The following is a 12,511-nucleotide window of genomic DNA, read 5'->3' on the forward strand; positions in this document are numbered from 1 at the left end:
CAGTTCCTGGGCACACAAAAATCTTTGTTTATGTGTGTTAGGGATGCCACCTTCCAGGTGGATCCCCTGGAATTCCAGCTCATCTCCAGACTGCAGAGATCAGTTCCCCTAGAGAAAATGGATGCTTTGGAAAATGGAGTCCAGGGCATTGTACCCCACTGAGGATACTGTCCACCCCAGGCTCCCCCTCCAAATCTCCAGACGTTTCCCAACCCAAATCTGGCAACCCTACCCCCCCCCCCATAGCTGGGGGTGGGAAGGGGAGGGACCTGGCAAACCTAACATGAGCCCTGCGACCCTAGGAACAGCCTTCCCAAGAATAAATTATGAAAGTGGGGAGGAACTGATGTTCTGCAGGAACTTTTCTGGATACAAGCCCAGATTACAAACCCAGATTTTGTTCCTACTAAAAGGAGGGCCATTAAATGATGTTTTACAGTCATTTAGTGAAGTGTTCTGTAATATCAAGATGAAACATGCCACACATTGTAGTCTGGACTAAAATCATACTCTGGCATGATTTGATTCAGTTAAGATTCATTTCCCCCTACATCTTTGGCTTTTCCCATCAAGACAGCAAAAACAATAAATAAGGATGAGCAAAAGATAGGCCAGCTGAAGTATATTTGAGGTTAATAGTTATATGCCCTGATGCACTTATCCTTGTACAGCTCACCCATCTGCAAGGATAACACACCTGTTTGGCTAAACACCTTGCTTTAAAAAAAAAAACCTCAGTGTTTATACTAACATGAGATATATTTTCTTCCAGTTCCTCCACTCTTTCCAAGGCAGCATTCTTCGTCTCAGCGTCTTCCAGCAAAGCTCCCACATCAAACACATTGTCCAAATACGCCTGAATCTGCACCTGCAGCTTATCACTCTCTGTGTGTTTCAGCTTCTGAAAGTCGAAAAGCAAAACAAGGCAGCAGTCACCAAATAAATCTGACACAAATAAAGGAACCTTCAACAAGGAGTGACACTAATGATACGTTGTTACTGAAACATTCTAAATTGAGAAGTTCTCCCCTACAGCCCCAAAGAATATTTTAAAACGGTTTTCTAAGCTATGTTCCACATCCAGTAGATATTGAAAGACAATCCAAATAAGAAGAAGAGCTGGGGTTTTGTACCCTGATTTTTGCTTCCCAAAGGAGTCTCAAAGGGGCTTCTAGTAGTCTACCTTTCCTCTCCCCACAACAGACCACCTGCCCCACCTGGTCTAGGGACAGGATCATACTGCCAGTCAATCCCAACTGCGTGTGAAGGAAGAAAAAAATCATTGGTTATGACTTATCAGCAAAATAGCTTTGTTTTTAAAGTCGTCTCCCAACTCTTTACCCCACCCCCCAAAAGCTAAAGAACTTCATGGAATTGAATGTTTTTAAAAAACCCTGCCCTGCCACTATTCAATAAGTTTACAACTGACTGGGTAATCAGTTTCCTTATCCAGCAATAGAGTAATCTGTGCTTCGGCCTGGAACATTTGAACCCTTTTTGTTCTCAGCAAGTTTTCTACAACTTTTTTTTTCTTTTCAAAATTCACATTTGATTTATCTATCCGTAGTGGGCTTTTTCTTCCCAATGGGGACTCAAACAGTGCAATCCTAAGAAAGCTTTCCTGTGAGTAAGCTGCACTGAACAGGCAAGGGCAGGATTCTGAGCAGACCGGCTCAGGATCGCTTTCAAAGAGGCTTACATCTCCTCCCGAAAGGGCCCTTCTCCGCAGAATTCCCTTCCTGGAATGGAGAAGGGAACAGGGCTAGTCTAATGGCAAAGACTGGCAACTACAGTGAATAAGAATCTTTTAAAGGCTTTCTAAAGGTTATTAAATGTTAATTCTATTATTGTTTTAATGCTCATTGTGCCTCCTAATTGTTGTAAACCACCATAAGATGGCTAGGCAAAGAGGGGCAGTTAAAAATTGAATAAATAATATAATCCAATACATTTGCAGGTGTGAGTCCTTAACTCTTTGTAAATTATATTTCTAAATATTCACATCATGAAGAGAGAGACAGACAGACAGAGATGCGGGCATGAAACAAGGAAACCAAAGTGAGTAAAATGCTCATTACAAAACAAACGGAAGACTTCCAGTGAGAATTTGAGGTTTCCTCTTCTCCCCTGTAATTGTAGTTTTCTCTTAGTTATACCCATGTAATCATTAGTTCATTCCCTCTTCACAGCTGCGGTTAAATCTGCACTGCCAAGAAGGCAATCGTGTCTGATGGTTCCCGTGACTGAATGACGGAGACACAGGATGAATAAAACCCTCACAAGTCTGCACAGCTGTAGTCTGAGCAATGCGTCACTACACTGACTCAATAGGATCAAGGAAGGGGGGGGGGGGAGCTGAGTATCGGCTGCCAAAACGCCTGAAATAGATCCAGCTGCCTTTGCAGCGAGGTCAGAGTAGCGTTAGGGAGGTACACTTAGCAGAAGCATTTTGCAAGAGCAAAGGTCAGTGCACCAGAAGCCTATGTAGCATCTGGTTCCATTCACTTATCCTGGCACCAAGAGGCGGGTGGTCATTGATTACCAAATGCAAAGCAAAAGGGATTTTGCCTCTCCCCCCCCCCCCCCCCCGCAGACCTGCACTGTCTTGCAGCCGCATCCAAAATCCACCAATGCAGACCACAGGCCTAGCTGAGTAGTCGTCCATGGCATGCAACAGAGCAATGGCTTGTGATTAAAATGATGGAAAGGCTCACTTTTTTATAAAAGAAGAGAGAGAAAAACCTTCATTCTTCAAACTTATCCCAGATTGGTTTTAGGTATGACTGCAGTGATGATTCCACTGTGTCATTTTTTGAGGGGGGTCCTTATATGGTTTTGTTTAGTAGGGCTAATGTTATGCGATTGCTAAAAAATACAATAAACACACACACACACACTGCCGGTTCTTGTTAAATAAGGAACACGGGGCAAATAAATTACCTGCAGAATCAAGTCCTAGCACAAAACTCAAACACTATGCTTAGGAGTTGGAGATGAGTTGGTTATACTCACATCTAGATATTCATCCAGGCCCAGTTTTGTAAATTCGTATTGGAGGTGAACTCTGAAATTCATGTCTTCCACTGAGTGAACCACTATGTTGATGAACTGCATACATGCCACCTGCAAAGGAACATTTGTCACAAAATGGAAACTGATAATACATGCAATAGAGGCATTTTCTGTCTTTTGCGCAGGAACAAATGAGTTGTCACAAGGGTGTCTGCCTTATTAAACAACAACAATTCTGTATATTGTGCAGGTATAGAACATGGTGCTGGACACAGAATCTTCGGAGCCTGAAATTTTCAGAACATCTGGCTACGGCTGCCAAGCCGCCCACTTAAAGCAGCTTTCTTTGAAAAATAATGTTTAAAAAACGGCAGTGCCATAGCGATATCAAGTGGTTCTAGGAATTGCCAGAACTCTAAGGCAAAATGATACCATCTCAAGCCATTCCTAGAACTATCCAATGTCACTTCAGGGTTTCCATCAGAGGTGACCTGGGGACACATACGTCCCTTCCATGTCCCTGTCCATGAACCTCCTACCTGTTGCATAGGACAGCTTGGCTACCCTAGATTTCATCTATCAAAAAAACTGAGGTGGGGAAGGCAGTGGAAATATGCAGGGCAAAAAAACACGGCTTTTGGAAAGAATTTACCCACACAGCCTCCCCCCCACCCCCCATTTCTTGGAATAAAGTCAAGATTGACTGGAAGGCTTTACCCTACATCACAAATTTTGTCATTCCTTTTCTTAATAAACTGTGAAGAAAGTCTCCAGTTCGGATTTAGATATGCTTAGGCCCTAGCTAGGTCAAGTTTAAGATGTCCACAACCTTACTAAACACAGTAACTTAGTAAAGCTTAGTAATTTTGTATCCTGCTTTTTACTACCCAAGGGACTCTCACAGCAGTTTATAATCCTCTATCCTTTCTCTCCCCACATCAGACACCAAGAGAAGTAAGTGAGGTTGGGAGAACTCAGAAAGAACTGCATGGCTCAAGCTCACCCAGCTGGCTGCATGTGCAGGTGTGGGGAATGAAACCCGGTTCTCCAGATTAGAGGCCACTGCTCTTAACCACTACACCAAGTTTAGGGACCTCTTGTCATCTGAGGCCCAGGACTACAATTTAGCTGGTGCATAAAATGCAGCTCTGACAAGACTTTCAAGTTTCCTTCAGTCAAGTGGCTACTTCGCCAAACTCTCCGCTGTACTCCTACACGTCAGAACGCTGATTGATACAAACCAACGCAGCAATGCAGTAAGAAAAAATACTGACTGAACTGAATAAATGGTTGTTATGATGGTTACTAATCCTCACATCCACAATAACAGTGGACACATTTAACAGAACTCAAGCAAAATAATCCGTTTTCCTTAAACTAAAATATCTGGATTATTTCAAAATGGCAGTCGCAAGAATGTCTAAAATTCCTTTTAAAATGTTCTTTTCCTCCGTACTCCAGGAGTGCTGGATGGAAACATTCTGTACCCCAGGTTTAACGTCAGCAGTCTAGAGCAGGGGTAGTCAAACTGCGGCCCTCCAGATGTCCATGGACTAAAATTCCCATGAATTTGCGTTTGCTGGCAGGGTCTCGTGGGAAATGTAGTCCATGGACATCTGGAGGGCCACAGTTTGACTATCCCTGGTCTAGAGTTATCACTGCATGTATGTTCCAGTGTCATTAGTCATGTTGCAGGAAGAATCACAGAGCTTGGTTTGATCTCTTCCCCATCATGCTGATAAACATGACCAGTATTGGAAAATGGCCCATGGGTCCACAATCGGGTTGCCAGCTCTGAGCTAAGAAATACTTGGAGATTTTGGGAGGTGTGGGGGAGTGGAATCTGGAAATAGTGGGGTTTGGGGAGGGAACTCAGCATGGCATAATGCCAAAGAGTTCATCCTTCAAAGAAGCCATTTCCTCCAGGGAAACTGATCTCTATCATCTGGAGGTCACTTGTAAAAGTGGAAGAACTTCAGGCTCTAACTGGAGGTTGACAGCCAAGCAATGGCCCTCTGCAAAGCCTGCCTCCTTTCCCAAGCCTCCTGAAATGCATTTGCCGCATGTTGTTTCAAGCAACATGCATACTGAGTTGGAACCAGATGGCAACAGAAGAACCTGATCAGAGGAACAATGTGCCATTAATCCCCAACAGTTTCTTCTACACAATGATCGTATTTTAACCATTGAAGAGGAGGGGATAAACCAAGGGTGCCGATTTTATTTGTAAAAGTGCCCAAGTTTTAGAGACTTAACTCCCTAGCGGGTTGCGCGGCACATCTCATTGGCGGCTTGAAAGAGGAATATTAGCAAACATTGCGTCTGTGAGTTTGCAGATGTTCATGCACTTGACTTTGCCCTAAGGACTGACGGGCTTTATTTTTCCGCACACCCAGCAGCACCTGGAATGAAATGCAGCAGGGCTATGTTTGATGCTCAGATCCCACTGGTCCCCAGTTTCCTAACAACTCCTGAGAAAGGCAAAAGGGTTTTGCCAAGGTCAAATAGTTGGAACTCACAGTAATATCTGTTTCCCTGAACCAATTAGCTTGCTCTTTGGGGAAGACACCAATCCCCAATTGCACTATTTGTGCTGTGGGTCCTTTCCTTTATCCGTGTCTTTTTTCCTGCTTTTGGACCTGCTGCTGTGTACCCACTACTCTGGGACAGAACTTCCACTTGCCTTCCTGGACCCAATTCCAACCTACATCCGCCCCTTCATCTCCTCCCCCTTCCATGGTAAAAGTTCTTTCACACTCATGTTGCTGCATGCTATCTGAATTTGCAGGCTTTACTCCTGACAGAAGGACAGCTGTCTGGTTAGCTGACCACATGTTGCTCATTTCTCTCCCTTGATTCCAGATGCGATGCTAGACAGCTTCTGAAAGAAGTTAAAAATACCCTCAGGGTTCTTCATCTCTTACTTCCCCTTATAAGCAGATGCAGAAGTTGCCGGAAGCGTCATCCCAACTAGGCCAGAGCAGTATGTCTGTGACAGGCCATCAGATAATTCTACCATGAAATCTGCAGCAGGTACTTTGAACACATTTATGACCGTGAATGGATATCGGCCATGTCCTTCAAAAGGTGCATATGTACTATCTTGTGATGGCATTCTAGCATTTTTTCTTAACAGTAGTACCACAGGTCAACTAGAATTCCTAGCATATCAACACAGGCCACTATGGCCTATGCCACGGTGTTACTACTACAACATATCCAACTAGAACTCCAAAAAGGCTGACCATTTCCATATACTACCAACCACTTCTGTTGGGGTGACAAAAGGATCTACAAAACAGCCTCACTTATATGCTTTATAATTCACCTCTTTTCTAAACAGAACGCAAATTCACATGAGAGAGACACAGTCTGATTTGCTGCTAAGACTCAAGAAATGGTTATCAGTACAGCTGTGAACAGCCTGGAACAAGAACACTTTCCCATCTGCTTCATGCATTCTGAATTGCAATTCTTATAGAGGGCCATTGTATTCAGAGCGAGTTATGTGACTAACACAGATTTGAATGTATCTAACTCACCAAAGGTCAAAGAATCATAGTTCTAACGTAGCGTTTCATGTCAAATTAAGTGACCACAGGTAACCAAACAGAAGGCACTTTAATCATTTACATAAATAAAAGCAACACCCTCCAGCACCATCTGTACACCCCCACACTAGCACAAAAACTGAGCATGACATGACCAGGGGATCGCGAGGGAAGACTTTGAGGGTTGAACTGGAGGCTGCCATGTAACTGACCATGTGATCGGACTGTAATCAGAGGTATAAATGCTTTGTTTTAGAGAGCCTGCGTACTCTGTGCCTTTTTGGATCACTGCTTTTCCTGCAGGAAGCTAACAAATAAAAAGATCTTTTAGTTTCTTGCCCTTGGTGTTTTCTTTAATTGGAGTGCTGGGGACACCAAGTTAACAAACCTGTCTGTCTAAAAATTCACTCAACTACTAAGGAGCACTTGCTGGAGCCAGCCTCCTTAGATCACCTGAATGAATCTGCTACCATCCTTGGTATTAACACTCTGTTTCCATTTCAAAGGACTGCAGTTTCTGAAAGATCTAGGGTGCAATGACTGTGAGGGACCCACTCACTCCCTTTTGGATCACCTTAGAAATGGGGTGGGGGTGGGGGTGTATCTTCCTTAAGCTTTAAATCTGGAGGAGGACCCGAAGAAGTCCTCTGGAAATCCCTTTCACAGACAGTTCAGTGGTGATACCAAAGCACTATCAAAAATGGCAAACTGATAACATCAGCAAGTTTGGTCTAGGGAGCATGCAACCGAAGCGATCTGTTTTGTTACTATTTTGCCATTCAGAAGGGTCGTTGAATCAGTAAATAATTTGGCAAAAGACAGCTGAGGAACTCATGGAACTAGAAGTGTCAGATTTATCTACAGAACAAGAAGGAGAACAGCAAGGATGCCACTTCCTCATCTGTTTTGCGATTCACAAGTCATACATTGTTCATATTTTACTTAATTCTCCTTCAGCTAGCATTAAAGCAAATCTCCCCCAGATTGTTTGTATCCCTTGTAACGCTTAATCCGAAGGCATTATATGCATTCCTTATTTCCTATTCCAGAATTGGAATTTATGAAAATCGCAACAACTGGACTCTTTCTTACAGCAAATTGGTGGTTTCCCATGAAGTAAATACCACCACAACATAAAGACAGTGTCATTTTAGAATAATACTAGGTGGCCCAGAATCAGTGGACAGAGAGAGTAGATATCACACGTAGAAACAGGATTCTAAAAATACCTCTCATATGGATCCAATGTCAGGCTTAATGCTAAATTTAAAAGGCAACAATGCAAATCTAAAACCTTTGTTGGACTGAAAGATCAGTCAATTATACTAAGGGATTAATGGCATCTTAGATGCTCCCCCTACCCCTTTCCATATGACTGGTTTATTCATGAGCACTGTATAAATTGCGAGCCAGAAAAACATTGATTTCACTCCAACAAGCTCTACAGTAATCATGAACAATTTTAAATATGCATGATTGAAGGAAGACAGAGATGTCCTAGAATGAGTGTCTTGGCTTTGTTTGGAACTGCTGAGCAGATATTCTGACTCCCAGTATCACTGTTTGCTATTCCATCTCCATTTAAAGTGGTGGATGACCATTTCATGCAGGTCTACGAGGGGAAAGGTCCATATGTACCACTGGTTCCGTTCTAGTGCTTTCCAATTTTTCCCCCTCTTTTAGAAGAAGAAGAAGAGTTGGTTCTTATATGCCGCTTTTCCCTACCCGAAGGAGGCTCAAAGCAGCTTACAGTCGCCGTCCCATTCCTCTCCCCACAACAGACACCCTGTGGGGTGGGTGAGGCTGAGAGAGCCCTGATATTCCTGCTCGGTCAGAACAGTTTTATCGGTGCCGTGGCGAGCCCAAGGTCACCCAGCTGGTTGCATGTGGGGGAGCGCAGAATCGAACCCGGCATGCCAGATTAGAAATCCGCACTCCTAACCACTACACCGAACTGGCACCAAACCTGCTCTTGTTCAGATGTCAGACTGCACTACCTGTGATGACTGCTGTTGCCTTTTTGTGAAATTTTAAATACTTTTGCCTTTAGGTGGGCTCATTCCAAGAAACCCTGAAACTCTTCTTCATCAGTGAAATGAATACCTCAAATAATCCAAGTTCTTCAAATTAATATAGGAAAACGTACAGAAATGCGCAACAAACCCCACACTTATAACGCCTACCATGAAATCTATATTGTTATCTTCATTTCGGAAATGTTCCATTAGCTTCTCAAACCGCTGTTTTTCTCCACAAACCTGGGAAGGAAAAGCACAGAAAGTCTACTGTGAATCCATACGAATCTTTTGCATTCTTGAACGGCAATAGTTGAAGGGCGACAACAGCTAGATGGGGTAGCAAACGCTGGCAGGGGCTCATGGGAATTGTAGTCTATGGATATCTGGAGGGCCGCAGTTTGACTACCCCTGAGCTAGCATAACTCTTGAAACAGCTTACTAACAGTAGATGGTCATTAGATGATAACCGCAGCAGATAATAACTGTTTATTGATGGCCTGAGGAGAAAAATAAATCCTATTTAGAAAGCAAACCACAAGCAGTTTGCTTCTCCGTTCGCATCCTGTTACGAAAAACAGCAGATCCTACTGCAGTATTATAGCCTTGGGGGTTTTTACTGGCCTTTTGTTCCAGTGCAAATAACAGCAGCACAAAATTAAGGTTAAGTTTATATCTTTGCCAGGAAAAGGATCACCAGCGTAATTCCTGAGTGAGAGGATGCTCTTAAAGGTGCAAGAAGCAAGAATGTTAGAAACATCTGTTATATTAACAAACCTGTTCCTTTTCATTAAGCAGTTTCACCCACGTATGTGCATTCTATGGCACAGAAACAAACGTGAACCTTCATTAATTTCCCCACCACTCTTAACCACAACACCAAGTTGGCTTCTTATAGTTCTGAATTAAGACATTTTATGGCACTGCATAGGAAACATGGCTTGGCACACAATCTTGGCAAAGGCATCGACTGGCAAAATGGATGGATGGGCTGGCAAAAGTAAGAGAATCTGGGATGTCTGGAACAATGGATGCTTGATAGAACTTTCCCAATCTTCAGTCTAAATACAAACAACCCAGACTGGTTCATAGAAAGGCATAGAAATTGATACTTATCACAAAGGCCAGAATCAAACATAACTGAATGTGTAACATCAGGCTGCAACTTGATAGCAGACAGATCATACTCTGACTAGCTGTACAGAAATTTATTTTCAGTCACAACAGTCAGCAAGCATAACAGGCATGAATATCTGTAACGGGTATAAATCTTCCATTTTCCGTCAGTGATAGTACGAAATACATGGTATTTCAGGGTGAGCGTGCACAAATACAGCACTCCTAGCTTGTGAGAATGTTATAATAAGTGACTAGAGGAACTGCCATCTCAAACTGCTGAAATGACAGGCGGCCTGTCTAGAATTTCTTCCCACTGTAACTAAGTAAGAGGCTAGACATATGATAAAAAAACACCTTTTTGTCTTGCTCAACTGATCTTTATAATCCAAAATATTAATCAGTGTTGGAAACAAAAAAAAAGAAGGAAAAAGAGTAATATAAAAAATCAGAGCAGATTTAAAAACATAAGTAGGAAAAAATACAGAAGACAAATGTGGCTTCAAGGAAATAACATTACCAAGAGTGAAGGCTTCTAATCAACAGACATATGCTTTATAGTTTCCAAAGTGTTGCTGCTTCCAACTGGTACATTTAAACAGATCAACGGTTTTAAACATTCCGACTGAAAAATATCATCCCACCCCCCCTCCCGGTATTTTACCAAATGGACTTACAAACATGTCAATTTACCATTTATTTAATTATTTATTAATGTTTAGCCCACCATTCTCTAGAGACTCGTGGCGGGTTACAATATAAAATCCCCATAAAATATAAAACCCCATCTATTCCCATAACAATACCGACAGGACATTAAAAGCAACCTGAACCAAGATTGGCAGCATAATCCCACCACCATCCACCTATGGGCGGGATTCTGTGGATGTCACCACATAGCCTGAGGAAGGGCCTCATTGTTCCTAGGCCTTACCTCAACCAAAGACCTACAGAACACTGATAGCTCTATCAGGGCCCTCAGCTCTCCCGGGAGCTCATTCCACCAGGTTGGGGCCAGGACCAAAAAGGCCCCAGCCCAGGTTGATGCCATGCATGCTTTTTTAGGACCAGGGACCACTATACCAAGTTTAGGGACCCCTTGTAATCTGAGGTCCAGGACTCCCTGGAGGAGGAGGAGGAGGAGGAGGAGGAGGAGGAGGAGGAGGAGGAGGAGGAGGAGGAGGAGGAGGAGGAGGAGGAGGAGGAGAAGAAGAAGAAGAAGAAGAAGAAGAAGAAGAAGAAGAAGAAGTTGGTTCTGCTTTTCTCTACCCGAAGGAGGCTCAAAGAGGCTTACAGTCACCTTCCCTTTCCTCTCCCCACAACAGACACCCTGTGAGGTGGGTGAGGCCCTCAAATAGGCAGGGTCCCTCAAATAGGCAGGGTCCAAGCTGCAGATGGCCTTTAATGTAAAGGCTATGGTATATCTAAATATATGTAGAAGACTATGAGTTGGATCCCAACTAATTTTGTTATAAATCCCATCAATGGAATGAAAACAGTAAATTCCAATGCAAATAGAATTTATAGCTAAGAGGAAATCTCTTTAGATTATGCGGTGAAATAAAGTAATATGGGAACTGACTGTTAAGGTCCTTAATCATGGATATTGTGACTTTGAGGCAAATAGATGATTTCCTACAAAGATCCAATGTTCTTTGTCCAAGCTAGTAAGTTCTTGTGCAAAGCTAGTAAGTTCTTGTGCAAAGTATTAATTCAAATGAATGTATATTTATTGCAAGCCAGGCGTTGTTGGGCATTACAAGTTCCAATTTGCAAAAATTTGGGTTTCACTGAAAATAAGCAAAAAGAGATGACTAAAATGGAAGCAAATTGTCTTGCAGTCTGTAATCTAAGAGACTTGTCACAAACATTTTCAAGAGAAATTCATACATCAAACCAGTGGTCCCCAACCTTTTTATCACCGGGGACCAGTCAATGCTTGACAATTTTACTGAAGCCCGGGGGGGGGGAGTCTTTTACCGAGGGATGTCGCCGCTGCCTGAGCCCCTGTTCCACTTGCTTTCCCGCCAGTGCCCCTGACTTCCCACCACCCGCTCGGGGGCGCTGCCAGCAGCAGCTATGCAGTGCCACACCAAGGGGGAGCCCTAGCCATGGTGGTCGCTGGAGAGCACCAAAGGTGAGCTGGCAGCAGAGTGGCAAGGCAGCCCCTGAGGCAGCAGCCGGGGAGGAGGACGAGGAGGAGCCACGGCCCGGTACCAACTGATCCATGGACCGGTACCGGTCCCTGGACCGGAGGTTGGGGACCACTGCATCAAACAATTCAGTTGATTCAGTTAATGGAGCACAGTTTTCCCTAGCACAGGAGTCAGGATATTTTTTTTAAAACTTGTTAATTGACTAACATGTTTTTTGTGTACTTGCACAGGGCTGTACTTTTAAACACCTCTATCAAGTAGGGTTGAAATACAACTTCTAAGGATGGAGGAATGTGATGCTGTAGAGTTGATCCACCAAAGTTACTATTTTCTCTAAGTAAATTTATCTATGAAGCCTGGAAATATATTGTATTTCTAGGAGAAATCCAGGCCTCACCCAGAGTTTGGCAACCCTACTATCTAGTTAAATCCTGAGAAGGAATGTGGGTTTAGTAAAAAGAGTATCTGAAAATACTGAAGTGAACAAACAATACCTCATCTTAGAGATCATTCTATTAAGGAGAAGATCCTTGTCTCCACGTACTCTCTCTTTCTGCAATCCTTAAATGTCTAAAAAAGCTGATTCTGGAAGCAGTGGGACCCATATGGTCAGGGTGGGATGGGCAATTTTTATTCTGTTACACTCCTCGCTGTATGGGAT

The 12,511-nt window shown here is 43.2% G+C and overlaps 1 protein-coding gene across 9 annotated transcripts in view; it reads right to left on the bottom strand.

The window, feature by feature from the left end:
- FMNL2 (formin like 2) overlaps positions 1–12,511 on the bottom strand; it is a 254,925-nt gene that overhangs the window by 37,163 nt on the left and 205,251 nt on the right. For all 9 annotated transcript variants that reach the window (XM_077320026.1, XM_077320022.1, XM_077320023.1 and 6 more), the window contains exons 10-12: positions 8,747–8,821; positions 3,013–3,123; positions 752–901 (exon numbers count right to left, since the gene is read on the bottom strand). In XM_077320026.1, the coding sequence (XP_077176141.1) occupies positions 752–901; positions 3,013–3,123; positions 8,747–8,821 (336 nt within the window). The remainder of the gene's footprint in view (positions 1–751; positions 902–3,012; positions 3,124–8,746; positions 8,822–12,511) is intronic.

Source organism: Paroedura picta, chromosome 2, assembly GCF_049243985.1.
Source record: "Paroedura picta isolate Pp20150507F chromosome 2, Ppicta_v3.0, whole genome shotgun sequence".
Classification (NCBI taxonomy): Eukaryota; Metazoa; Chordata; class Lepidosauria; order Squamata; family Gekkonidae; genus Paroedura; species Paroedura picta.